At 41.5% G+C, this 27,557-nt stretch overlaps 2 protein-coding genes and 1 long non-coding RNA gene across 6 annotated transcripts in view; 2 read left to right on the top strand and 1 right to left on the bottom strand.

Annotated features, from left to right (window-relative positions):
- Positions 1-27,557, top strand: part of LOC146499214 (uncharacterized) — a 170,900-nt gene that overhangs the window by 80,091 nt on the left and 63,252 nt on the right. The gene's annotated exons all lie outside the window — the stretch shown is intronic.
- Positions 11-11,517, top strand: LOC146499219 (protein NLRC3-like; the record flags this gene model as incomplete). Its single annotated transcript, XM_085138257.1, has 5 exons — positions 11-1,854; positions 2,462-2,635; positions 2,822-2,995; positions 3,810-3,969; positions 5,935-11,517. Coding segments are annotated over 5 exons (2,361 nt in total), but the record flags the coding sequence as incomplete, so codon positions are not given.
- lrp6 (low density lipoprotein receptor-related protein 6) overlaps positions 11,740-27,557 on the bottom strand; it is a 46,516-nt gene continuing 30,698 nt past the window's right edge. For 2 of the 4 annotated variants that reach the window (XM_085138093.1, XM_085138094.1), the window contains exons 11-23: positions 27,354-27,538; positions 26,897-27,223; positions 26,450-26,652; positions 22,653-22,864; positions 21,217-21,407; positions 20,380-20,589; positions 20,176-20,301; positions 19,111-19,356; positions 18,758-18,868; positions 18,138-18,368; positions 17,872-18,008; positions 17,383-17,480; positions 11,740-16,122 (exon numbers count right to left, since the gene is read on the bottom strand). In XM_085138093.1, the coding sequence (XP_084994219.1) occupies positions 15,822-16,122; positions 17,383-17,480; positions 17,872-18,008; positions 18,138-18,368; positions 18,758-18,868; positions 19,111-19,356; positions 20,176-20,301; positions 20,380-20,589; positions 21,217-21,407; positions 22,653-22,864; positions 26,450-26,652; positions 26,897-27,223; positions 27,354-27,538 (2,578 nt within the window). In that variant the 3' untranslated portion in view covers positions 11,740-15,821. The remainder of the gene's footprint in view (positions 16,123-17,382; positions 17,481-17,871; positions 18,009-18,137; positions 18,369-18,757; positions 18,869-19,110; positions 19,357-20,175; positions 20,302-20,379; positions 20,590-21,216; positions 21,408-22,652; positions 22,865-26,449; positions 26,653-26,896; positions 27,224-27,353; positions 27,539-27,557) is intronic. The other 2 variants (XM_085138095.1, XM_085138096.1) reach the window with 1 other exon arrangement.

Here is a 27,557-nt window from a genome sequence, read left to right as displayed (position 1 = left end):
ATGATTATTGTTTCTTTTAGCAGATGCTGTCCTGCAGGAGGTATTAGATGAACATAAGATCAGTCTGAGGAGGAGATGTGAACATGTGACTGAAGGAACTGATGAAACAGGAAGTAGAACCCTCCTCAACAGGATCTACACTGAGCTCTACATCACAGAGGGAAAGAGTGAAGAGGTTCATACCCAACATGAGGTGAGGCAGCTGGAGACAGTTTCCAAGATCCTCTATGACACTCCAATCAGGTGCCAGGACATCTTTAAAGCCTTACCTGAACAACAGAGACCCATCAGAGTGGTTCTGACGAACGGCGTTGCTGGTGTTGGAAAGACTTTCTCAGTACAGAAGTTCACTCTGGACTGGGCAGAAGGTTTGGAGAACCAAGACATCAGTGTGGTGATTCTGCTTTCATTCAGGGAGCTGAACCTGATCAGAGATGAGCAGTACAGTCTTCTGGAGCTGCTCCATGTTTTCCATCCAGCATTACAGAAGGTCAAAGCAGAGAAGCTCGCTGTCTGTAAACTTTTGCTCATCTTTGACGGCCTGGATGAAAGCAGACTTTCATTGGATTTCACCAACAGGAAGCTCGTGTCTGACATCACACAGAAGTCATCAGTTAGTGAGCTGCTGACAAACCTCTTCAAGGGGAATCTGCTTCCCTCGGCTCTCATCTGGATAACTTCCCGACCTGCAGCATCCAATCAGATTCCTCCCATATATGTTGACAGGGTAACAGAAGTAAAAGGCTTCACTGATGCCCAGAAGGAGGAGTACTTCAGGAGGAGATTCAATGATGAAGAGCTGTCCAGCGGAATCATCTCACACATGAGGGCATCCAGGAGCCTCCATATCATGTGTAGAATCCCAGTCTTCTGCTGGATCACTGCTACAGTTCTGGAGCACATGTTGACCACAGAGCAGAGAGGAGAGCTGCCCAAGACCCTGACTGACATGTACTCACACTTCCTGCTGGTTCAGACAAAGAGGAAGAAGAACAAGTACCTTGAGGGACATGAGACGAGTCCACAGGAGCTGATGAAGGCTGACAGGGAAGTTCTCCTGAAGCTGGGGAGGCTGGCCTTTGAACATCTGGAGAAAGGAAACATCCTGTTCTACCAAGAAGACCTGGAGCTGTGTGGTCTGGATGTCAAAGAGACCTTAGTGTACTCAGGTGTTTGTACAGAGATCTTCAAAAGAGAGTGTGTGATCTTCCAGAAACCGGTCTACTCCTTTGTTCATCTGAGCATTCAGGAGTTTCTGGCTGCTGTCTACATGTTCCACTGTCACACTGAAAGGAAGACACAGGTGGTGGAGGACTTCCTGATAAATATTTTTCCTCATTTATTTGGTGATGATGGTGATGATTATAATGATGATGACATGAAAAGCTCCTCTTTGGATGTGTTTCTCTGGAGAATCATGGAAAAATCCCTCCAAAGTAAAAATGGCCACCTCGACCTCTTTGTTCGTTTCCTTCATGGCCTCTCTCTGGAGTCCAACCAGACACTGCTACGAGGCCTCTTGGGTCAGACAGAGAACAAACCAGAAATCATCCAGAGAGTCATCAAGAACCTCAAAAAAATGAATAGTTATGAAATCTCTCCTGACAGGAGCATAAACATCTTCCACTGTCTGATGGAGATGAATGACCTCTCAGTGCATCAGGAGATCCAAGAGTACCTGAAGTCAGAAAACAGATCAAAGCAGAAACTCTCTGAGATCCACTGCTCAGGCCTGGCCTACATGCTGGAGATGTCCGAAGGGGTTCTGGATGAGTTGGACCTTGGGAAATACAACACATCACCCGAGGGACAGCGGAGATTGATTCCAGCTGTGAGGAATTGCAGAAAGTTTCGGTGAGCCCAGATGTGGTAATAATTGTGCTTATGCTTATCCTCCCAATGCTCTCTTTTAAAGCTTCCTTCCAGTTGGACATCACCTCACCTAGGAGGCATTAAACAGTAATTTTGATCAGATGCTGAACCACCTAAATTGGATCTTTTTAATGTGCAGGAGCAGCAGGTTATTTACAGTTTTCTCAAGGCACTTTACATTTTAAGGTCAACACCCTAAAATAATACAGAGAAAGCCCTAACTAACAGACAACCCCCTATGAGCAAGCATTTGGCAACATTAGGAAGGAAAAACACCCTTGGAACAGGAAAAAAAAACTCTTGTAGAAGATTCAGAATTTATCATGAATTTTTTTAGATGTTAAAAATCCACATCCACATATTTAATTGTTATCATATTTAATAAGGTTCAGATCTGATACTGTCAAATGTTTGGTTTAATTTCTTTACTGCTTGACAGCAGGCAAAGAGATCATCTTTCCAAGTGGAACTGATGAACCACTGATATGAATAACAAAATGCCAAACAGCAAGACTCCAACTCAAATGTACAAAATGAATATAAAATGTCCTATTTATAATAATGTTTTCTAATATTTTTGCCATTACAGACTTTCTAACTGTTGGCTCTCAGCAACTCACTATGAAATTGTGGCCTCAGCTCTGAAGTCCAGCCCTTCCCATCTGACAGAGCTGGATCTGAGTGGAAACCACCTGAAGGATTCAGCATTGAAGCAGCTATGTACTGCTCTGGAGAGTTCAAACTGTAGACTGGAGACTCTAAGGTAATTTCAATGGGATTGCTTTTATTTCTGGAGATAGCTCAGTTGTTTGACTTGTGAATTAAATTAACCTCCTTACAAAGGAGTCCATTGCTGTCCAATATAGGCCATCAATGGTCATGGAAATTAAATAATAAGCAGCTATTTGAATTATTAATGACTTTATCTGTTTATTTTTCCTTTATTTAGATTGAAAAACTGCAGGTTGTCAGAGATCAGCTGTGCTGCTCTTGTCTCTGCTTTGAAGTCCAACCCCTCTCACTTGAAACATCTAGACCTGAGTGACAACAATCTGCAGGATTCAGGGATCATACAGCTCTGTGGTTTTCTGGAGAGTCCAAAGTGTACACTTGAGACTCTGGTGTGAGTTCATTTAGAGTCTGTTACTTATAATTACAATAATGTTACAGAAGTCCAATGTGCCTGCTCAAACTTGGGTAAAGAAAAACATGAAATATCTCATGATGAAGTCCTGACTTGTATTTTATTGGAAGCTTTGGGATATAGTGGAATCAAATTTGGAAACAGCTAGAAACTATCTGGAACTCCCTAACAAAAGAGACAGGTGCAGGAAAAGAATGCCAGCAGGAATGCCAAAACAAGAAATACAAAATAGTTCTTTAGTTATTATTTGTATGCAAATACTGAGTATTTAATGATTTAGTTTATTTGCCTAATAAACAATATAATGCTTTGTTTTAAACAAGTCTTTACACATCTATTTCTTTCCCAAGCACTCTACTTCCATCCATAAAGCTGTAAATATTCTTTTAATTATATTTTCATTTTTCTTTTCCGAAATTTAGTTTGTTTTCAAAGAAGGAAAATTTGATTTATTTAAGATAATGAAGGAGACACACACACAAAGAAAGCTAGATTAAAACACATATTTTTATATGTTTAACATATTTATATTGTACTGATCCTGTAATCCTGTAAGAGACTTGACTGAGGTCACCAGCATGATGTCTGTTAATATGAATATATGTTTGAATGTCATGCTGACCTTTGCATGTGTGTAGCTGAGATGATTATGATCCACGATAACAGAATGAACAGTCACTACTCATTTCACAGGAGCTGATTGATTTTGGATGCAGTAATCCTGAGCTGCACATTTAAAATGTGAAATCATCTGAATGAATTATCACTGATTTTATCTGCTTGCTTTATTCAGATTGGAGAGCTGTAATTTGTCAAATATCAGCTGTGCTACTCTGGTCTCTGCTTTGAAGGCCAACCCTTCTCACCTGACACATCTAGACCTGAGTAAAAACAACCTGCATGATTCAGATGAGAAGCAGCTGTCTGATCTCGTGAAACTACAGTTTTTTAAGGTCAGTAGAGAAGAGTTAGTCCATGGTGCTCTTAGCAATATTATTCTACACACATTTAGTGTAGGTATATTTTGTCAGCATTTTTGCCACAAAGAAAATATATAAAAAGGTAAAAACCTGAGCTAGTCATTGTAAAAATGGTCAAATTCACAATGACTAATAGCATATAGTGAATATATTTGTAATAGCATAAACATAGTTTGCGTGAACCATAAAACCTCATTTCCATTTTGGTAAAATGAAAAATTGACATGCAAGTTTGATTTGGTGTTACAGACTTACACAATATTTAAATTAATTTAAAAGAGCATTTCTTACCACATGCTGGGTGAGCATATTATGAGTGAAGGCCATAATATGTTAATATTATGCTATGTTCACTGTCTTAGGAAGTGTCAGTGGTTAAAGTTTGACACTATAAGTGCAAAATCTGGCACAGCCTATTATTTTTAAATTGAGGTTGATGTTCACTTTATAGATCAAATGCTGCAACACACCTGAATTAAAATTAGTAGGTCATTAGTAGTATGGTATCACATTTATTAGTAACAAGTGAGATTTAAAAACAAAATCAAAATAATGTTTTTAAAAAGATGTTTTTGTTCACAAACTGATAATACTATTTTATCGGTGCAGTTAGTATTATGATTAGGCAATTGATTGATGGCATTACCTTTAGCTCCCTCAGTTGAGCTCTGTATTCATTTGCATAATGAATGCAACACATAATGTGTAGGGATGGGGTGATCCGATATTACGTATCGGTATCGGTCCGATCCTGACCTAAATTACTGGATCGGATATCGGAGAGAAATAAAAAATGTAATGCAATCCATTAAATATCACAAAAGCACCTGACAAAACTTGCGACATGGCGTAACCCAGCTCATGACCTTAGCATGTCGGAGCAGTATGCGTCACGTGATAGAGCGGCTGTGGCGTGTGAGACCTATTCGCAGTCTAGTTGAGCATTTGGAGCCTCGCTATCAAACCAACATTTCATCTCCGAGAAAGATATCCATGAGAAGTAAACCAACTGTATAAGTTCATCACTGAATGTTTGTAAAGCATTACTTATACAAATGCATGAACAATTCAGCTGAGGAAACCATATGTCGGAGTTTAGAGATGTTCCTTAAAAGAAAGAAGCAGGAACGAGACAAAGACTTTACATGTGAGTCCAGGCCCAGAGAAGAGGGCCTGTTAGTTTGTTTGTTTAATATTTCCACTAAGTAGAGGTATAAAAGAATAGCTTTAGTGTTTTGTTTTTTAAAAACTCGAGTATGAACTTATACAAAATGCAGATATTTAAAAAAAAAGTTTTATTGATTATAAAATACACTATATCAGCTTCATATCGGTATCGGCAGATATCCAAATTTATGATATCGGTAATGGAATCGGATGTTAAAAAGTGGTATCGTGCCATCTCTAATAATGTGTTCATCATTATGCTGGAATTTTAGATAAAAACAAAAAGAAATTAATGACTGAATATTAGTTCACATTCTGAAGCTGCTAAAATTAAACTACTTCCCAGTAAGGAAATTTGTGCTTGATGGTGTAGTGCAGTCATGCTGGCCTACTGGCAGCCCTATAAGATCTGAGATTGGCTGTGTGCAGTCTGTTTGGACTGTGCAAATCTATAGAAAACCACCTATGGTTCTTAAGTGCTTAGGAAATGGTTGTCTTTTTTGGAACAACCATTTTGTGCTCTGTTTCTGACATCCCCCATTATATGAAACTTGGCCTTCAATTTGGAGACGGTACTCCAAAATAATGGCTCACTCAAAATAATGCTGCAATGCCAGTAGGGTGCATGCTACTATAGCAAAATGGAATTCCTCATATTTTAATTATAAAATAATGTAATATTTAATGACAAATAAAAAGTTTTACAGTGAGTATTAAATTTGAGTTTTAAAATTTACCTTAAAGCTTTAACTTTGATGTTTTCTCTCTCAGACCAACTGACGATGTGGATGAAAAGGAGGACAGAGCAGAATCTCCAGGATTCAGTCTGTCTAGGAACTCTAAAATCTTCCTCCACACTTCAGGAATGAACATGGACCCTCAGACACAAAGAGTTGAAGACGACTGTGAGAATCTGTAAAGTTAACAGAAGGGTGGGGGAACCCTACATTCAGGAGTGGTGTCGGGAAATGACTCACTTACAAATAAGTCATGTAATAGTTTCTTTTCTAAGCTCCAGAATATTTTCTCTATTAACGACTCTTTGTTTAGTTTCCCAGTTACAGTAGATAGATCTTGTTACGCCCCAGACTAGGGGTACAGGAACGCAACATAAGAGTTATTGACCCCGCCCTGGTCCCCAAAACCATACACAGAGGGAAAACCAATTTCTTAGTGAATGGTGGTTTATTTTTCTACACTGAGAAATGAAGCTCCAGGGTGAACAAAGGCCAAAATAACAAACAAAACAAGCTAAGTCATGAGGAGGTGCTATCTAAAGCCCTATGTGAAATCAAAAACCAAACAAAAGACAAGCGCTACACCTAACTCCCTAACTGAGATAAACAGGAGAAAACAGTGCAAGGAAAAACAATAAGGCAGCTCACCCCTTCTGTTCCAGTGCTATTTACAATGTGCTATTTACAATGAAAACTAATGTACACACTATATACAGAACTCAGCAAGTCGCAAAAGTCACAGGCACAAATGTCACAGGTTTTGGAGGCCAGGGTCAGGTCTGCTGCTGCTGTCAGTGGCTGCCCCGGGACAACTGCTGGTGACAGATTTTGAAGCAACCATATGATCAGGGGACCAATCAGCAGCCGTCAGCTCATCCAATCAGGGTCCTGCAGAGACTTAAAGACACAGACAAAGAAACAGCCACCAAGACAGATTATGGCCAGGGCCATAACAATCTACCAATTAAGTCCATAATTTCATCAAAGAGAAATTAAAGAGTCAACAAGGTCTGCATTTGGAAAAACCTGTATCCAAAATGTAAACTGTTCTCACACATGAAACTGTAATTCTTCATAAATTGGGTTCATTTATTTTCACTAAGAATGTTGCTGCTTTAGTTTTTTTCACTGTACACACTGATAATGTGAGAATGCTGTAACCAGTTTGATTTTGCAATAAACAAAATGACATCATCAACAAATAATTTAGACTATCTGTCCCATTGTTTTTCTACAAATGTATGGGTGTGTTACTACGGTGGCCCTGAGATGCCAAACAAACTGCAACTTAAGAAAACACTTGCAAAAAGAAAAATGCTGCAAAAAGAAAAATGCTGCAAAAAGAAAAATGCTGCAAAAAGAAAAACGCTGCAAAAAGAAAAATACTCGTAAAAAGAAAAACGCTGCAAAAAGAAAAACGCTGAAAAAGCACACAAAACACAACGGAAATGTTTCTGGGGAGACAATAACCGACGGACCAGTTGCACGAACCAAAACATGTATGTATGGCTGTATCCCAATTCAGGGTCTGCAGCCTTAAAATACGCAGCCTTAACGGTCCTCAAGGGCCACGTACTCCATGATACTAACAGCTGGAAACGTTTCATACAGCTTTGTTTGACAGAAATGAAGGAGAACATATTTTGTACATTTGTTTCTAGATGAGCTTTGTGTGATTTGATAAGTATCTGAGGCTGAGACTACAGGACTGTAAAACATGATTTTTGGGCTTCATTTCTGTACTGAACAGTCATTTAAGATTAGCTAGTTTCAGTTTGAACTCCGTGTCAAATACTGAGCTTCAGTAAAGATTCAAGTTGCATTTATTTATATTTCCTATCACCTTAAATCTTCACTCAAAGACAAGTATCTTTGACAGTGTATCTATAGATGTATTATATATAAGAGACAAATGTTGTTCTTTTAATATGTTGGCATTACTAAATTTGGCTCATTGCTTACATACATGTGTAAAAACAAAATGTACAAGCTGTGATAACTGTTTCTGATAGAATGAAGAGTAGACTGATATATTAAATATTCCTTTTTTTTGGGTGAGAAAATCATACCATGTCATAACTGCTTTAAGTCATACAGAATAGATATCAGAGCCTTAAACAGGCTGACTTCTGCTAAATGGATCAAACTGGGCAGAAAGTATACAAACACATAACATCCTTATAGAATATGATGTAACACTATAGATCAACTTACCTCAGAATATATAAAGCATATAAACAATTACAGCAATATGATGCAACAAACACAGCAGTACTACTAATCCAAAATACTCAAAGCTTCATAGAATTGAAACAAACATTTATTTTTAGGTCCATTCTGCTGCTGATTCATACTTTAGGTTTCTGAGTATTAAACGTGTTTCTGCCTTTCATAGTGTTTAACTTGAAGGCCCTGAGTACTTTCTCCCACACTGAAAACACTGGGATGATAAAATTATTTGAACATTATCTAATAAGACTGATTCAGGACAGACAATTAGTTATTCTAAACTTTTCTAGCAGTCCTTCACAAACAGGGAACAGTCTGTCTATTCTCTCCATCTGTCAGCTGCTGCTGGCTCTTTCTCCTCCTCTTCTTCACACACTGCTGAGTTTGTCCTGGTGGATCATCAAGGGTGCAAAGCCTCACAGATGATGTGCAGCAGTGGGTCCCTCAGTCTGTCCTCACTCTGGACACTTGCAGTTGTCACACATGGAAATCAAATGTGTGATAAGCTGCAGGATTCAAAAACAAGTGTAACTTATAAATACATGTTCATACTTTTATTCCACAATCAGAAAGAAAGAAAAAGAGAGAGTGCAGGACAGAGAGACAGGTGACAGTCTCAGGTGTTTACACTGCTACAAAACAGCACAAGAGAAAGAGGATTTAGTGTTTGTGTTATTACGAGTGCTAAACAAGAAGAGTTCCCAGATGGTACAGTGGACACATGTGTGACTCCTGTGATTAAAGCATCTTTCTTTCAGCTTAACGAGTGAACCGTCAGCTCGTTCAAACACACGTTAAAGTCCGTTTGGCTCGACACCACCGAACAGAGGCAGCAATATAACATAGCTAACATTAACAGTGCAGTGAATCCTGCTTGTGCCGTGATATTCAGGACTGCAAACCGAGCAGCATCACTGACTTTCAGCCTGTTGTGTTTGTTGATATATGACTGACTTTAATTTTCCACAAAATCATCATATTCTCTGTAAGATTAAGGTCGACTATCGAACGGCGTATAAAGTAAAGGCTTTAAAACAAAGTAAACGCTGTAAGTACAAACATCGCTAATGTCACATAACTTTGCCAGCATGTGGGCAACAGTAATTTTTAATGTTCTTCATTATTAAACATTTGCACATAAATAAGTGACATAATATTCAGTACTTACTTTTGAAAGTTTACTCTTTGGCCGCCCCGCTTCCACTTCTTTGAAGTGTCTCCCAGTCCCAGTGCACTTGTTAGCATGTTTTGGTTTGTGCAACTGGTCCGTCGGGTTATTGTCTCCCCAGAAACATTTCCGTGTTGTCTTGTGTGCTTTTGCAGCGTTTTTCTTTTTGCAGTGTTTTTCTTTTTGCAGCGTTTTTCTTTTTGCAGGTGTTTTTCTTTTTGCAGTATTTTTCTTTTTGCAGTATTTTTCTTTTTGCAGCATTTTTCTTTTTGCAAGTGTTTTTCTTTTTGCAGGTGTTTTTCTTTTTGCAGCATTTTTTTTTTCGCAAGTGTTTTCTGAAGTTGCAGTCCGTTTGGTCTCTCAGGGCCACCGTAGTTACAGACCAATCTTTTGAACATGTTGTTACTGCCCAACAACAGTAACATGCACAAGAGACCGAGAAAATTTCCTGACTGGACCTGTTGCACAGGTGACATCCTATCATGGTACCACACTGGAGTTCACTGAGCACCTGAGAGCGAGTTGTTCTTTCACAGATGTTTGTAGCAGCAGTCTGCATGCCGGGGTGCTGATTTTATACACTTGTGGCCACAAAAGTGATTCACCTAAATATTGTATTCTTCATTCAGACCATGGGACTTCAGGTTTTCAGATATCAGCCGTGCTGCTCTACTCTCAGCTCTAAAGTCCAGCCCCTCCCATCTGGAACATCTGGACCTGCAGTCCAGATATAAAGCAGCTGTTTTTGTAAAAAGTCCACACTAGAGGATTTGAGGTCAGTATAGTGTTCAATTTAGTCCATGTGAATTTCAGCAGTATTGTGCTAAATACATTTGGTATTCAAGTAAAGCTCCTCCTCACTGGCTGTTTTTCACAGTGAAGCAATGAATGGAGACTGATGACAAACAATAGTCAGCCAATTAGATCAGCCAGAAGCTTCTGGTAACCATGTGTCTGCATTGATGTGAAGATAACTGGATTATCTTCCATGGATTACATCGCGGATCAGTTGGCTGTGGTCGTGAGGTCTCAGAATCTGCTCTATGAGCAAAAGCCTGAAAAGACCACAGAATTGAAAGTAAATAATATCATGGAGAGGCTCGCAGCTATCCAACGGAAGATTGAGAGACCAGTGTCGGAGTGTTAAAAACAGCTTGAAATTCTCATGAGTTGTTTGTAAAAGAAAAATCACCATTATATTGCGGCTACCCCTTCGGCGCCAGCTGTGGGCTCAAGGTCGGAGCTGAACAAAAACTCCCTGATAACGACTGTGTTGAGTCTGTTCCGTCCCATTCCATGCAAGGCCACCTGGGTTGGCTGGAAGACTGTTTACTTAGCCTGGCAGGGCGAAGGACACTGTCTCAGCTGAACTATGGACACGCACCCACATACATATACTGATACTGATAAGCACTCACTGACGCATCACCCTCCCTACCCGAGATCCAACGCCACCTCCAACGCTTACCTCCCCTCTGATGTGGACATCAGGTCAGTTGGAGGTGCAATCGAAAGATTGCAGTGGTCCCAGATCAGATGTACACACTGGAACTCTTTCCCATGTTGCTGTCTGTTTATTGTGCTATGGTGTGTTGATATCTGTGCATTCCTGTATTATCCTTCTGTGTTACACATTTCGATGTTTTTTTCCTCGCTACCTAGCCTGACCTGTCTCCCCAATGTGATGTTTGTGTATTGTATGTACGGTCGGCAAGGTCTGTCATCTCGGTTGTGAGCAAAAGACTTGCAACTGACAAATAAAGGCTATCTCATCTCATCTCATCAACTGCTGTTGTTGGTAGTTTCATTGAGATATAGCATGACAGCATCTATGTTATAAGTCATCTGATATTTCAGAAATACATGAATGTTCATCAATACACAGAGACTTTTGTTTCAGGAGGGATTCAACATTCTTTTTTACTTTAGTATTCAGGATTGTCATCGATTTATTCCACTGTGGACTTGAAATGTACTCAATACTAAAAGTTATCATGTCCGTTCTATCTTCTCTCCACAACTGACTTGGTGTTCCCATTAGTTCACTGCTTCAGTGACTGTGAACTATGGGAAGTGGTTATGTGGGTGTTTTGTGCCACAGCTCCACCCTGTGGAATGATGAAGAGCTGCAGTTGATGTTTCAAACATCAAAAGTTGATGTCGCACAGCCTACAGCCTAATTGGCATACATATTATCATTTCTTACAGTAGACAGTTGTATTCCCATTTTCTTTTAAACACAATAAAAGTTTTTGTTTTGTAAACATTGTTTTATTTCTGTTCTTAATGATCAGGCTAAGGATGCAAAAAATACTACAACTAAAGACAAATGCCTTAAGTCTGTGATTTATTGGTACCTTTTCATATTTCGATGTATTGTCAAATCTAAAGAACCACGTTTTTGGCATTTCTGCCTATTAAACATGAATCAGGACACAGATGCAGAGTTCACTCACTTTATATTTAACAAAAAGAGGAAAAAAAACAGCATTTGATGAGTTACAACAGCTTATGGTGGCAGCTGGATGGGTTGTACAGGTCCATCTGGTTTACAGGTAAAGCAGTCATCGTATAAAAAAACAAAACAAAAAAAAAAAACGTACAGTTAGTGGAAATTAAACGAACATGACGAACCAAATGTTGGTCGTCTCCATGAAGCACCACAAGATCAAAACAGATCCCGACAGTTTTCCTGTCAATCCGCCAATAAACGAACAAAAGTGCTTTTAATGTTTTTTTTTAAAACACCTTTTTACATTTCTACTTCCTGGAACCATTTTCATCCACATTCCTCACAATCTGCACAGAAACGTCCCTGGATCTGCAAAGCCTGATGGTAGTCAGAAGGGACGTTTTCTTGGTAAATTCCTCCCAAATACAACAAACAAACTAGAGCTGCCACATCTCTTTAAACCCAGATTTATCCAAATTATTTTATTTACCAAGTGGAATTCCATGTAATATTTATCAGTACTCATCCAGTCAGTAAACTCATCATTTATTCCCTCAAATGTTTCTTTTGTACCTTTTAAATCCTTAAACCTACCATCATATGAAAAAGTTTTGACTCCAATTTCAGTCAAGCTTTTAGATTTAGTAATTCTTAACAGTATTTTCTTCACATTTGACTTCCCAGATCACAGACTTGACACAACAAAGACTTTAATAAGCTCAAAAAACTCTTCATGGAAGCAAATGCCGATCAGAGGAGAACACAGAGGACCGAGCCGTTGCAGATTATCGAATCAAGGGTTCATGCTATGAGTTCTTTATTCGTGTCAGTCATCTTTTCTTTATCTGTCTTCACACAGTGTAAGTCAGCTACAACAGTTTGTACAGAAAAAAGTTTGATAAAGCTCAGAGAGCAAATGAGAACTTCTCCCAGAGCAGATCATTGTAACTAAAGAACAAAGAAGCTCTCGCACAGATGTGGACACATATCGAGACTGTTGGGGGGCAGTGGGCAGCTAAAAATACTAGGATAGGACAAAACCGGGGTGTAACAGTTTAAAAGAAACTGTTGTTATCTTTAAAGAGCAGCAAACAGGCAAAGGGGCCTCAAGTCCCAGAGGGGGAAGAAAATAAATCTGAGATTAAAGTACTGTACTGGGTAATGTTATTGCATTGATGAGAATATAATCCGCCCCCGCCAATGCTAATATGCAGATGATGTGATTATGTTCATTTATCAAGTTCCTTAAACCCAGAAAAGCTGCTTTTGTCTGTGGCAGCTAAGCATCTGTACAAATATCTTAAACAAAACATATTGCAGGGGTGTTTATTAGGAAGAAAACAGTTCTCACAGATTAATATATTGAGAAGTCATTAAACTGTAACATGTCTCTGAACTTCACTGGCTCCGTAGACGTTTGACCCCAGAATATCTTTCTACTTTCTACTGTCTGCAGATCATAAAGACAGTTTCTAGAAAATCCAGTGATAAAATGAGAAAACTTCAGTGGAAATATGAAATTCAGCTAGTCTCAACAGGACGCGTCAGAATAAAATCACTTTATCGCTACATGATACGTGCGGAATTTTGTCAGTGACTGAAAATTTGCCCTCAGTTTCAGACTCCTAAATCTCAAAGTCCTGGCTTTATCTTTTTTTTTTTTTTTTTTTTTTAAATACAAACTCCAAGATTAAATACTTTTTTGTTTTTGTTTTAATGAATAAAGGATGGGGGGGAAGAACAACACAAAACAATTATCAAGCAAAAGTATCAAGACGAACTGAAGTTTCTGCTTGCCAGTGGTTTGGGGTTCTGATTAAAATGTTAAAATGTCACGTTTTCACTTGCACCCTGTATTTGGATCCTGACGACAATAAGGTGAATAAAAAGCCAGAAAAATGTCTTAAAGACTGACATAAAAAAAAATAATTAAAAAAAATGTGTAGAACATCAGATTGTCTTCGAATTCATGCTGGTGTTATTCATCTCCTTCAAAAGCAGGAAGGGAAACGAAACTTCTCTGACGGTTCATGAAAAAAAGATTGAAGTTCACTCAGAGCGCAAAGACACAAATAGACTAACAGACACGAGCGTCTCATGTTTCTCCTCTGGTCCCAACATCTACCTCCACGTTGTTTGACAGAGAAAAAAAAAAAAAAGATTTGGCACAACAGTCCTTCAAACATCAGAGCAACTTTAAACAGACAAGAAAACCTGGATATGTTCTTCGACTGGACTGATGGGAGATTGTCACCGTAAGTTTGGAGTGATTTTCTGTAGAAAAATATAATGAGGCAATATAAAAAAAGACGGAATGAAAGTACTGCAAGAATTCAATGGATAGATTTACAATGATTTACTATATAGCTTATAAATACGTTATCTACACAATATGTGGTACAAAAATACTATATAGCATTTAGTGGGCACTGGATTTCATTTGTGTGTTTTTCCTCAAAGTAACAACAACATAAAAAAAGGATATGAAGCTGGTCAGGCACAACATCGTGTTCTTGAAGGGGAACGCTGCTTCCTCCACACGTGAGGAAAAAACCCCCCAAAAAAAAAAACCAAAACAGAAGTGGAAACTGAAGAGCGCCTCCTGCGTCCACTGTGCAGCTTTGGCTCGCTTCAGTTGCAGTCGGGCATGAGAACATAAAACACAAGCGTACGTTTTGGTTTAAATCCTGTCTGAACATCAACCGGGTTGAGGATGTGAGTCATGCTGCCTCAATGCGTTTGTGTCGTGTCTACAGAGGCTCCGGAGAGACACGAGCGCACACGTGACAATAAGAAGAAAAAGAAAAGAAAAAAAAGATTCTTTTTTTTTTGTCAAGCACTGCGTGGAGGTCAGTGTGAGCACGACAGGTGCCAGTGGAAGTTTGTTATAAATAAAATGTAACAGGGGCTCACACCTGTAGTTTACAATGCACTGCATGTAGGTTAATGGTGCAGCACCAAACAGTTTGCAGTGAGAGCCGTGGAGCTGAAATTTGCTGAATATAATATGCAGACCTTACACGAAGTTTGCAGAGTGCAAAATATAGCAGGTATTGCGCTGCAGGTGGTTAAACATATGTGTCCGTGTAGTTTGTGGAGGGCAAATATGAAGCTGCAGTAACTCACAAGGACATCCAAGTCAAATCCTTGTCATGACTGTAGTTTTCCCATTGACGCTTGTATTTGGCCTCATGCAGTACTTTGCAGTGCATTAGAGTTTGTGCCAAAACTCTCTGCAGTGTTTGACACTATAAAAAAAAAAAAAAAAAAAAAAGTTCCTTGTGACAAACAGAAACAAACAAAAAAAACCAAACCAACAAACAAAACAGAACAGGAAAAAAAAAAAATCCACGCTCGTGTCGTCTCTGGGGCTCTCAGAGACTGGACCACAGTTGTTTGAACCCCTGCAGCGTCGTCGATACTCAGAGTGGCTTCTGGTTTGATTTATTGGTAAATATGTGCCTTATTGCTCAGACCGAGTGTCCTGGATTCACGATCCAGCACATGACTCACACCCACACAGACGAACCGTTCAGTAAAAGAAGGAGAGGTAAGTTCAAATCAAAGACCCAGTACCACATTCTCTCCAGCCGCTCCTCATCCAGTTTACATGGTAACTACAGAGCAGCGCGGCGATGGGAGGAGCCTCCGGGCATAGCTCTTCTTGTCCCTGTAGCTGTCGATGTTTTTTATATTTGGCATCATAAGTTAAACGTCCCATTGATTTGTGTGCTTTGTGTCCTTCAGCCTCTTTTCTCCTGGTTTAAGGCAACTTATATTTGTGATGATTTTAATAAAACCTTTTCATAAAAAATGTACAAATTTCTTAATACAAACCTCTATGGCATTATCAGTAAACACTGTATAGAAAATATATAAATATGCTTTTCTCTTTTCAATGTACAAATGTTCTGTAGCTCCCGGTTCACTTTTCCCTTTTTCGTCCTGCATCTCGCTCCTCCTGTTACATCAGTCTCTCTTTCCCGTTTTTTACCTCATATATGCACAATTGCTATTTACAGTGAGGGGGCGGAGCTGTGAGGAGGGGGTGGGGGATCACAGGGGATTTGGCTCACGAGGAGTCCGTGCAGGGCGACGGTGGCGGCGGATAGAGGTGATGGGAGTAGCTGCGCTCGGTGTAAGGCGACGGCGGGCAGCTCTCACAGTTCTCCTCCGCCGACAGGTACTGGCTGCGGGGCGTCGGCGGTGGCGGGAAAGGCTCTGAGTCGTAGTTGAGGTCGCTGGTGTAGCCCTTGGCGGCGGCGCTGGACTTGAGCGGCGCCCGGCGTCCCGGAGTGTAGTCGCTGTCGCACACGTCGGTACTGCAGGGGGTGGTGGGAGGGGCAAAGTGGCGGTAGGTGTAGGGCCGGTAGCTGAAAAAGAGAAACGGCAGAGTGAGAACAAAAAACATTTTTTTTCTGCTTCTTTCACTTGGTGTAGAGAGGTCAAAGGTCACATGTGTTTTACATGATTGAAAAGCAGAGCAACAGCTCCAACTTGTGGAGAAAGAGTCAAATGCCCCGGACGGAAGGACGGAACTTCAGAGACGAGACGCAGACTGAGCTGTTGGGCCACAATGACAAGGTGTGTTTGAAGGAGTGAAGAACATTGGACCAACGGTCAAGCATAGCGGCGGTTCTGGAAATCATGAAGGAGGCCAACACCTCCACCCTTTGTGTACTGTGCTTAAAAGACGGGCCTGGAAACCAACCAATCTACCAAGAATTGTTGCTGAATATCAGCCAGAATTATGCCAGATGCTTGTTAATGGCCACCAAACGCACCTGATTAAATGTTAAAATTTGCACCTGAACCAAATATTTGGGAGGGGTGTACACATATAGCTGAGCCTGTGTGAATTAGAGAAAAACAAAAATAGATTTAAAATTCAAACTTGTCCTCAAAGGTTTATGCTGTGCAATCATTCTACCGGGGAGAAAGAGTTCCATGAAGTCATTAATGCCTCTTTACTTTATATGAATTCTTAACTTGAAGATGTCTGACTCTGTTCATTTTCTGAATTATTGTGGCAACAAAGCAAACAGACAAAGTCACTTCTAGGATGTTTGTAACTGATTAAACTTCTAATGAAAAGCCAACATTCAATCATAATTTAGTTTTGCAACACTGAGAGGAAAGTCAGGTTGGGAAGGAAAAAGTTTCTGTTAGCTGCTGCAGTCCGTAAGAATCTGCTTGTTCAGTTGTATTTAAGAGGAAAATGGAAAAATGGTTTCACAATTTAGTTTCTTTGTGGCTCTGACATGACAAACATTTTACTGTCATTATCAATTTGGTTTGTGGCCCAAAAACAAAACAAATATTTACAGCAGGCTGAGAAAAAGCAGCAGACGCAGCTTCTTTCCACAAGAATCTAAATGTCCTCCTACATTAACACACACTCGGTCTCACGTGAAGAAATTGACAAAAAAAAAAAAAAAAAGAGGCCGAGGGTCCCTGAAGGCATCTCCGAGGGGTAAACATTCGCATGTGTGGCAGGAATTCTGATTACATTTCCAAACCAGCTCCATTACTCTGGAATCCTCTGAATACACAACCAGAGCACTTCAGGGATTTCAGGAATTCACTGCAGTAGACGCTGTTTGGAAGTTCCTGACAGACAGAAACATACAGACCTGTAGGATCTGTGCGTAGAGGGGCTGTTGGAGGAGTAGCCGAACTCCACCGTGTATTGGGAGCGGACCGTGGCAGGAGACGGAGGAGGGTTCAGGATCTGCGAACCAAAAAAATAAGATAAATTTACCAATTTGACCCAGGACCAGAGAGTCCACAAGGAGAGAGGCTTAACATGCAGCATTAAAAAGAGAAAGCTCAAATAACTCAGACACTGTAATGTTAGCTGCTTTTTAAATCAGTGTGAATCCAAATCTACATTCAGCTCAAACCGAAAACAAAAAAATAAATAACTGTTAATAACTTCAGTCTTTAACAAAACCTAAAACAAAGAGTTGTTCCTCAGACAAATCGTGGGGGGCAGCGTTTGCTAGTTTAGGCTCATTTACAGCACAGTCACATTTCCAATCAATCAATGGATCCAGCTAAGGACAGCAGGTAGAGTCTTATAGAAGGAAGTGGGGGAGAGTAAGCGTGTGTTTGTCTCTCACCGGTGGGAAGTACGTTCCCTTTGTGCTGGATGAGCTGCTGGATGAAGCCCCGGTGACATGAGCGCGATCATAGGGCGGGCCGCTGCTCCCACCCATGATACTGAGGGAGCCAATCACAGACTTCCCCCTGGACATACCTGTCGATGGGTTTATACACAAAAATCAGCAGCTATTTATTAAACAAAACATGAATTTCAGATTTTCAGTCAGTTTGAGAAGAGCAGCGGGGAAAATTTGCCATGTTTGACCCAGGATGACATCATCACCTGGCAGCGAGCTGGACAGTGAGCTCGGATGCGGCACGTATCCCAGCGGCACAGACGACGGCCCGTGAACCACGAAGTCGTTGGTGACCGTCTCGCCGTCGTCCTTCATCTGAGGACAGAGGACCCTCTGACACACAAAGTAGATGGCGCCCACCACAAACAATGCCATGACCACGGCCACGATGGAGCCGATGGTGTTGTGAGGAGGCGGCGGTGGCTCCTCAGTTGGATCTGAAATCACAGAAGATATTTTATTTTTATTTTTACTTTATATGGAAATAGAAGTTCTAGTTATTATTTTACTAATATAAGATGGAGACAAAGAACTGATTCAGCTTTGGTGTCACACACAGGTACACACACACACACACACACACACACACACACACACACTAACTCTTGGTGTACAGTAAACCTGTGTGGGTATGTGTGTACCCCAACTCTTGGTGTAGTACACGTACGTATTTATTCATAACTGTTAGACGTTTTTCTGTTTCAGTGATTTGAAGTCTGACAGAAGCACCACAGCTAAGATGTTCCCGCAGGTCAGAACATAAGTGATCAGATTAAAAAAGATAAACCGGATCAAACTGCTTGGATGTTTGTGTTTGCAGACTCACAGCAGCCCGTCTCGTCTGAGTTGTCCATGCAGTCCATGTTGTGGTCGCACTTCTTGTGCTTCCCAATACACTGGCCGTTGAAGCAGGTGAACTGATCGGCGGGACACCGAACTGCAGACAAACATTTAGTCAAAAGACGCTCAACAGACTTGTTACAGCTGCCGTTTGTGGTCGGGCCACTGATATTTAAACACTGTGGCTCCTTTGACTTTTATTTCAGGAGTGAAGCGTTTAGAAATTATCAAACAAATGTTGTACACTCTCACAGGTACACACACAAGCTTTGAAAATGAAATCGCTGAGGAATTAAAGTTTTACTTTGCGGCGTTCCCGCCTCAAAGATTCCGTCTTACCCGGCTCACCTTCACACTTGTTCTCGTCAGATTTGTCCTGGCAGTTGATCTCTCCATTGCAGCGAAGGCTCAGTTCAATGCACTGCCGGCTATCGCACTGGAACTCTGAGTCGGAGCAGACCGGACAGTCCTCCTCATCGCTGCCGTCGTCACACTCGGCATAACCATCGCAGCGCCAGGCCTGCGGGATGCAGTCCACCTCGCCCGACGTGCAGGAGAACTGCTCCGGCGAACAGGTGGGCGGCTCTGAGGACGACGCAGACACTGGTCAAACCTTATATTAACGTTGAAACTGTATTCAAATATATGAATATATATCTATATCACATATCTATCTATATCTACATTAGGGCTGTGCGATATGACCAAAATTTCATATCCCGATAAAAGACATTTATCGTCCTGACAGTGATATTTATCACAAAAATGTTACATTTTCTGAAAAATTCTGTGACTCTCAGGCAACTCGACTTGCGTGAAGTGTTTTCAGCTGGGCGTCGTGCACCTGGAGTTGAGTGTTACATAAGCTCAAACAGCTGCAATTTTCTTTGTGAGTATTTATTACACGGCGTGCAGTGGGGGAAAACCTGTTCTTATGTTTACTTTTTAGCACATGACGTGCTTCTCGTCCGTAAACACTCTGTGTACTCTTTCACATGATTCGGTTTATTTTGAAAAACCTCAACAGGATCTACAGCTTTATTGTGAAAGGTTTATGTGGAAAATAAACATGCGGACAGCGGAGCCACGCAGTGCATTTATCGTCGCTGTTGCTAACGACAACGCACAAAAACAGTCGCTTGTCCGTCCGTAGTGTGGTTATATTAAATATAAGAGAAAGAGAAAACTTTAAGAAATTAATTCTACAGTGACCATCAAAACGATGAGATCTTGTGTCACCACAAAATAAACAATAGGCTAATTTGAAATGATAGACATGTTCCTATCCGATATATATCGTTATCTCAAACAGCCCTTACCTATCTATCTATTTTATTTTACTGAGAGGAGGGTTGCTCAAATCTTTGAGCAATCTTTATTAATGCTGGTGATTTTATGCTTCACCTCCACATGAAAGCTCGTCGGGCAGCAGCACCAGGTGAACAGGACATGAGCAGCGCGTCGTGCCATCTCCTTTCACGATGCAGATGTGGGAGCAGCCGCCGTTCTCCCACGTACACGGATGTTTACCTGGAAATCGCAGAGCTCAGGTGAGCGTGGTTTCAGTTTGAGGAAATCGTTTAAATCGTGCATGTAAAGCGGACTCACTGTACTCCCTCATGTCGAGCTCGTGGACTGCGTGGATGTCACTTAGGTAGGCGATGCGGGCCTGGATCTTGGTCCGTCCCTCCCTCGTCGTCTTGTCGATGCGTTCGATCATCTGCTGCTGTTTGTCGATCCAGTACAAGTGGTTCCCGAAAACAGTCAGGCCCACGGGCTGCAGGATGTTCGAGTCCGCAATCACGATGCGATTGGCTCCTAAATCATTTCAAAAAAGTGCCGGGAAAAAAAAAAAAAAAAAGAACAAGGTTGTAGGGCAAAAACTTCAGGAGCAAAGAAACGGGAGAGAAACTGAGGGGTGAGGCAGAGGGGAGGTGGGAGGATGGAGAGCGATACACCGAGGTCAACAGCCTGAAAATCTGCTCATCAAGGCGGAGTCCCAGAGGCACAAAATTCACAAGAGAAAAAGGATTCACAGCCTCCTGCAGCTAAAATCTGCAGGGCCGAGTTTCCTTTAGGAGGAAACATTTGAGGAACTGAACAGTTTACATTCCTGCCGGCCGGCACGCGGCGCCGGAGAATCACAGGAATGCCGGTCTCCACACCAACCCCCACCTCCACTGATTTCTGACATTCATGGAGGTTTGTTTATTTCCTGTTTAGGTTCGTACTGCTGAGCATTAGTTCAGAATCCACAGAAACATATTTGATTTGAATGTGCAGCAGGATGAACTCCAGTTTTAAATAAATTCCTTTAATATCTTCTAAGCTGAAAAACACCAAACTCAGTTTTTAAGACGAACTCTGAGCCTCTGGTCGATCTGCAGTAAACGGTAAAATATTTGGACAGGTGACACTGAAGTGGACCCGACGGCCCCAACTCACCCGAGAGGTCACTGCTCTCGATGCGCCGCAGGTCTGAGTCGACCCAAAACAGCTTCCCCACCTCGTTATCGATGGCCAAAGCAACAGGCTTCCCCAGGCCGCTGAAGAAGAGCACCTCACGCTCTGTACCGTCCAGCGCCGCCCGCTCGATCTTCGGGGAGCGCTCCATTAGATTGGTGAAGTACATGTACCTGCGGGGACATAACGTACGGGCTGTGAGGACAAAGACTGGAGGTTTGTACACATTCTCCCTCTCGCCGCTCTGAAGTTAACCAGAACATCTGCAGACTTCATCTCTCGACCGCAAGGCCTGAAACTAACCTACAATTATGGCTCAGAGCGAGCGAGTCAGAGCCGGCGAACTGCAGCAGCCCGACAGAACAAACATGGAGGACAAATTAGAAAGCGATTAAAGGCAGAGTGCACACACACCGCCATACAGACAACCTGCAGGTGGGTCAGGTGACATTTTCTGGATCTAAATCAGATTAACTACAGAAACACAGGAGGATGAAAGAGCTGATTTACAACCAGGAATCATGTTAATGTTTATCATTCAAGTGTTTCTCAGCTGTTTAATGTTGAATCCTGAACAGATTTCAGTTTCCATAACGATTTTTTTCTGGCCTGGGATGGTGTAAACACAGAAGATGAAGTACCCCACAGTATTTGTTCCAGTTTATTACCATTACATGCCCATGCTACAAATACTGGGTGTTTTTGTCTGTTGTTAGGTGGTTGCTAGGCAAGATGATAACATCATAATATTTGATCTAGAGACAAACGTTCAGGGTTTGATTTATACTTCTGTGTTAAACCTACAGCACAGATCCATCACACCGCGACCTGATGCTTTCCAGAAACAAAAATTCAATTCATACACAACAAAAAACAAGAATCTGAAGAAATCTAAAAGATTTCATTCCTGTATTATCCTTTTGTGTTACACATTTCAATGTTTTTTTCTTCGCTACCTAGCCTGACCTGTCTCCCCAATGTGATGTTTGTGTATTGTATGTACGGTCGGCAAGGTCTGTCATCTCGGTTGTGGGCAAAAGACCTGCAACTGACAAATAAAGGCTATATCATCGTCTCTCATTTGAACAAAAACTTTATTTATCGTCACTTATATTCATATATGAATATACTGTTATTTGTAAGGGATTTAATAATATTTATTACGTTGTGTTTTTGAGCCTATGCGGCCATGCTGACAGGGATGTGCATTTACATTTGTTTTTGTTTTGTCATTTTTGTTTTGATTGGAAAAAAAAAAAAAAAGGAAAATGCATCACTGTGTTTAAGAAAATGTTCAATCAAAAGAAGAAAACAATTCTTGTGATTTTTCTGTGCTCTGGCCTGAAGAAAGTGCCCTGATGATGATGATGATGATGTAATGATGGTGATTACTGGTGTGAGGCCTCAGTGGTACTGACCCTCTCTCCGGGTTGACGACAATGGCCCGCGGCTTGTCGTGCTCCCCCCGCAGCACCACACCGACTCTACTGCCATCGATGCGGGTGACGTTGACGACGTTGGTGACCTCGCTTGTCCAGTAGATGAAGCGGCTGTAGATGTCGATGCTGAGATCGTACAGCTGCAGACCCTGACTGTGTCCACCCAGAGAGCCCGACACCACTGTCATGCTCTGGAAAAACAAACCAGAAACGGGCAGTTTGAAATGTTTAATCTGTAAGAGACAAATGAAGGTTGTTTTTACTGCCCACACGCACAAAATGTCCAAAATGACACCAGAAACACCCTCCATCAAGAACGACATCAAAGCGGCGACATATCGTTTGCACATGCTCACACATGGCCCTCTCCTCTCTATAGATGCTGTCACTAAGGTTGTTTGCGATGTTTATTTAGGAATGACTTGAACTCCCCCTGAGAAAACTGCAGGTTTAAGGTTTCTGTCTCATCTCTCTGTTTACGTTCAAAGTTTAAGATTCATGAAAAATGTCAAGACATTAAACTGTTGCAGTTTACTGAAACTACAATATGTCCCATGATGCTCAGAGCTGATTATACAGAAAAATAATGCTTAACAAAAGCCAGATTTAGTCGTTAGCTTGTTTCTCGTAGTGGATGTAAACTGTCTCCATTTCTGTTTAAATGTGGTGAACTCATAAGGTTATGAATCGTAAATGTTAAAATTAAACTGATAATATTAAAAGGAAATAAATCTTGACTTTTCTGGGTCTGAAACAGCGCTTAAAACAGTATGAAGGTCAAATTGACTTCTGCACATTTACTACAATTATTGCAGTGAAAAATGATCATGGGGCTCAGACGGGACCTTATTTTATATCCAATGAGCCTGTCGTTTTCTTTTATGGCACCGGTTATCCGGTCTTTAAGTCTGACGTCCAAACTCCGCTTCAGGTCCTGAAGTCAAACGAACACTGCAGCATCACTGAGAGTTACAAACTGATTAAATTCCTTCTTCTTTGATAAAAGGATCAGTTTGCTGCTCTACCAGGGGTAACAATTAAGTGTAAAATCCAGGCATCCATGAAAACAGAATTTATTAAATTTAACAGAGTTAGAAGTTAGCAGGGAGTTGGTTCGCTAGTTTCCACCTAAACATGATATAGCATGTTCTGACAGAGTTTTGTGAAAAAATGAAAATGTACAGCTCTGCTATCACTTCCAACATAATTGAAGCCAGAAAACTAAACAGCAGTGCTGCAGCAATGCTAGCTGGTATACAATGATGTGCTACATGGTGGCTAGTGACACAGCTATGTTAGCATAACATAAACACAGTGAAGCTGGAGGATGAACGCTAACTTTTTTCCATTCGATAAAAGTTAACGTGAGAGTTCCCGATGGTTAGAGACAAATGCAATCGCATGGCAGGATTCTGTAAACGGACCAAACTTCAGTCAGGAGAACAACTGAGATAATCCATCCACAATATGAGGTTAGTCATTAACATACTGCTGCATGGGCTGGGCTGTAGCTATATCATAAGGTTTTAAAAACTGTGCTTTAAAATGAGTAGTGGTACACAGTGATCACTGACCTTTTTTTTCTTTTTTCTTTTTAGGAGCTTGTTTAGATTAAATAGAACAACATACAAAACATTAAAACATGTTAAAAACAAAACAGCCTTAATAAACAGCAGTTTGGACCCGGAAGCAGGGTTCATACCCCGTCACTTAAAGACCGGATTCATATGTGTGTGTGCAGTGATTGGCGTAGCGAATTTATGGTAGTGGTTACCAGTGTTGGGTAAGTTACTTTAAAATAGTAACTTAGTTACATTACTAGTTACTTCTATCAAAAGTAACTCAGTTACTTCAAGTTACTCGTTACTTTCAAAGTAACTAGTTACTAGGGAAAGTAACTTTGGTTTTACTCAGAATTCTCTTGTTAATGTGTTGCTTCCATAACTTTGCCAGTCTTCTAGCTTGCTTACTTGCCACAAGTGCACTGTGCCACCTACCAATAGAAAGGAAAAGATAATGTGCATATTTCCATGAGAGAAATCCCACGCCTGGACCGTCATTGACCGTTGCCATGATTCTAGCCTACGTCACAGCGTCATGTGCGCCTTTTACATCCAACACAAAAACTGCAGTCGTGATGCTTTGATTGTACTCAACTTACTGTACTGTAACTCGGAAATTCTGCCTTCTGAATAGGAAGATGTAGGTAACACCAGACTGCAGATGAGCTGCATACAGGGCTGGACGGGCATTTTGACTAGAGACTGGCCCACCATTATAGGAAAAATCATAAAGCCTTTGAATGAAAACAAACGCTGTTGTGACAGTGATGTTCACTGTTTTGATGGTATATATGCATCAATCGTTTGTTGTAAGATTGAGATAATTATTTTTTAAAAGTGAGACATTTTAAATGAGAATAAGCAAGTATTTCCTTGTGCCCGCCTCTCCCTGTTAATGCCCTACCTGGCCCCCCTGGCAAAACTTTGCTAGATCCGCTCCTGCACAATTACCAGCTGTCAACTACCTAAAAAGGATCCTGGTGTTATCTGTCTCTCAGAAACAGTTTATAACTTCCCTTCAACTCATCCATGTCACCTAAAAGGTAAACCTGTTTCTCCATCACCTGTTCAGCTCTGATGATTCAGTAAGGACATCTCCTGGTTTCATCTTCATGTTTCCCTCTCACCAGATAACCAAACCGACATCATGACCAGCAGCTTTTTTGCAGCTGTGGCTCCAGCAAACATCAGCTGATACTAGAAATTAATATTAAATCAATTCTAACAACAGCTGATCAAGCTTAAACGTGCTGCTGCGGCTGGTTTCCTATTTCTGGCGCAAAGTGGGCGATAAACAAACAAGAGAGCCGATCAGCTGATCACTGATCAGTTTTCATGATTGAAGTAGAAACGGGAGAGGGAGGGGAAGAATGAGAGAAGAAGAGGCAGCTGTGCAGCAAAGACACAGAATAACTCCAGCTTTGTGTCTTTTTCATTGTAGCTGAATTACGGGACAAACTGTTTCTTTTCACCTCAATAAGAAACGCGTAATATTTTCTCTGAATACCAGACGGGACGGTTGGCAACTCTAATAACTTATGAACAAAATAAAGTTCAACATCATTAACTTCATAGCACCCACCCAGCTGTATAGAAACTCCGTCATGCTAGCTAGTACGCAGTACGGAAAAAGTCAGAATAACGAAAATAAACTCCACCTAAACTTGGTTTATATCTGACCCAGATAGACTGCAGGTCATAACTTCTTACCTGAAGTTCAGTTCATACTTGGACCGGCGGCCGCCTCGGGTCTCTTTTCCTTCTGCGTCCCCTTTCCCTCATCCACCTGCTGCCTCCACCACTTGCTAATGTTACTGAATCTGTGGAAGCTCCGCGATAGCCACCACACGAAGTAACGAGTAACGACCCTATCTAAATCCCAGTAACGACTAACGCGTTTCTGATTTTGGCATAATAACTAGTTACCGTGCTCGTTACCACAATAATAACGTAGTTACTGTAACGCGTTACTTAATAACGCGTTAGTCCCAACACTGGTGGTTACTCAACATTAGCAACACTCTTATTTGAATATCTTTCATGTGAATGTAGGAGACAAATTTAAGTTTCTTATAGAAACCGACTCTCCACCTGTCCAAAAACACTTTCAGTTCCTCTGGCAGTTTTGATCTGACTGTTAACTAAAACCACCAGAATCTGGATTTTCTCCCCAGGGACCGGCAGTGGTTCCAGTTTTTCTAATGGATGCAGTACCTGGTTCCCGTCCTCCTGAGCACGGCGGATGACATTTTGCTTGGAGTCGATCCAGTACAGCTGCTTGTCCAGTGGGTCGTAGTCGATGGCGCGGACGTTCCTCAGGTTGTGGATGGGCAGGATGATGTCAGGGCTCTGCTGCTCATCAATCACCATGCGGTTGATCGCTGTCTTCTGGCTGAAGAGCAGGAAGGATGTGGGAGCTGAAAGACAGAAACACGTCAGACAAAATTCTTAGAGCTTCTGTGGGGCAGAAACAGTAAACAAAGATAACTCAAGCTATCAAGCTCAAACTTCAGCTGAGTCTGAGATGTCCCATAAAGGCCACCATACAGAAGTCAAAGATGACGCTTGCCGTTTCAGTTATTTTATTTCTCTCTCAATATAGGTGTTAAAATAACTCTGTATGATGTTTGTATAAATGCGGGGGTGTAAGCGTCTTCTCACCGCTGCAGGTCTTGTTGTCATAGTTGAGGGAGAAGTGGGCGGGGCAGCCGCAGACGAAGCTGCTGACGGGGACAGCAAGGCAGAGGTGGGAGCAGTGACCGTTGGTGGAGGCACAGGCGTTCCAGCCACCCTGTCTGGACGAGTGAAACACCAGGATGTCCATGACGTAATCCAGGTGACCTTGGATGACAGTGCGGTTCTGCCCGCTGGTCTTGTTGGCACGCTCAATGCTGCGCTGGCTCCAGTCCGTCCAATAGATGTAGTCTTGATACTGAGTGAGACCGAACGGGTGAGGGAGGTCGTCGGCAATCACCTCACGGTCGAGACCTAAAGGGGACGAACAAAGAAGTAAAAACTTTGATGCTTTCTATCGTTTATGTCATACAACACGAAGTGCGCTCTGCTGCTCTAACATGAGCTGAATGGTTAGGTTGGCAGTTAGAGGATGAGAGATTACCCAGCATGTTGGAGGACTCGATCAGCGTTGTGTCCAGGTCGGTCCAGTACAGGCGGCGCTCTGCGTAGTCGATGGTGAGTCCATTGGCTCGCCCCACATCGGCCACCAGCGTGATCCGTCCTGTCCCGTCCATGGCCGCTCGGTCGATCTTTGGCTTCCCCCCCCATTCTGTCCAGTACATGTACCTGCAGAGAGGAGACAGGT

The sequence above is a fragment of the Neolamprologus multifasciatus genome, chromosome 17 (assembly GCF_963576455.1).
Source record: "Neolamprologus multifasciatus chromosome 17, fNeoMul1.2, whole genome shotgun sequence".
In the NCBI taxonomy this organism is placed as follows: Eukaryota; Metazoa; Chordata; class Actinopteri; order Cichliformes; family Cichlidae; genus Neolamprologus; species Neolamprologus multifasciatus.
This window is presented reverse-complemented; position numbering and strand designations above follow the sequence as displayed.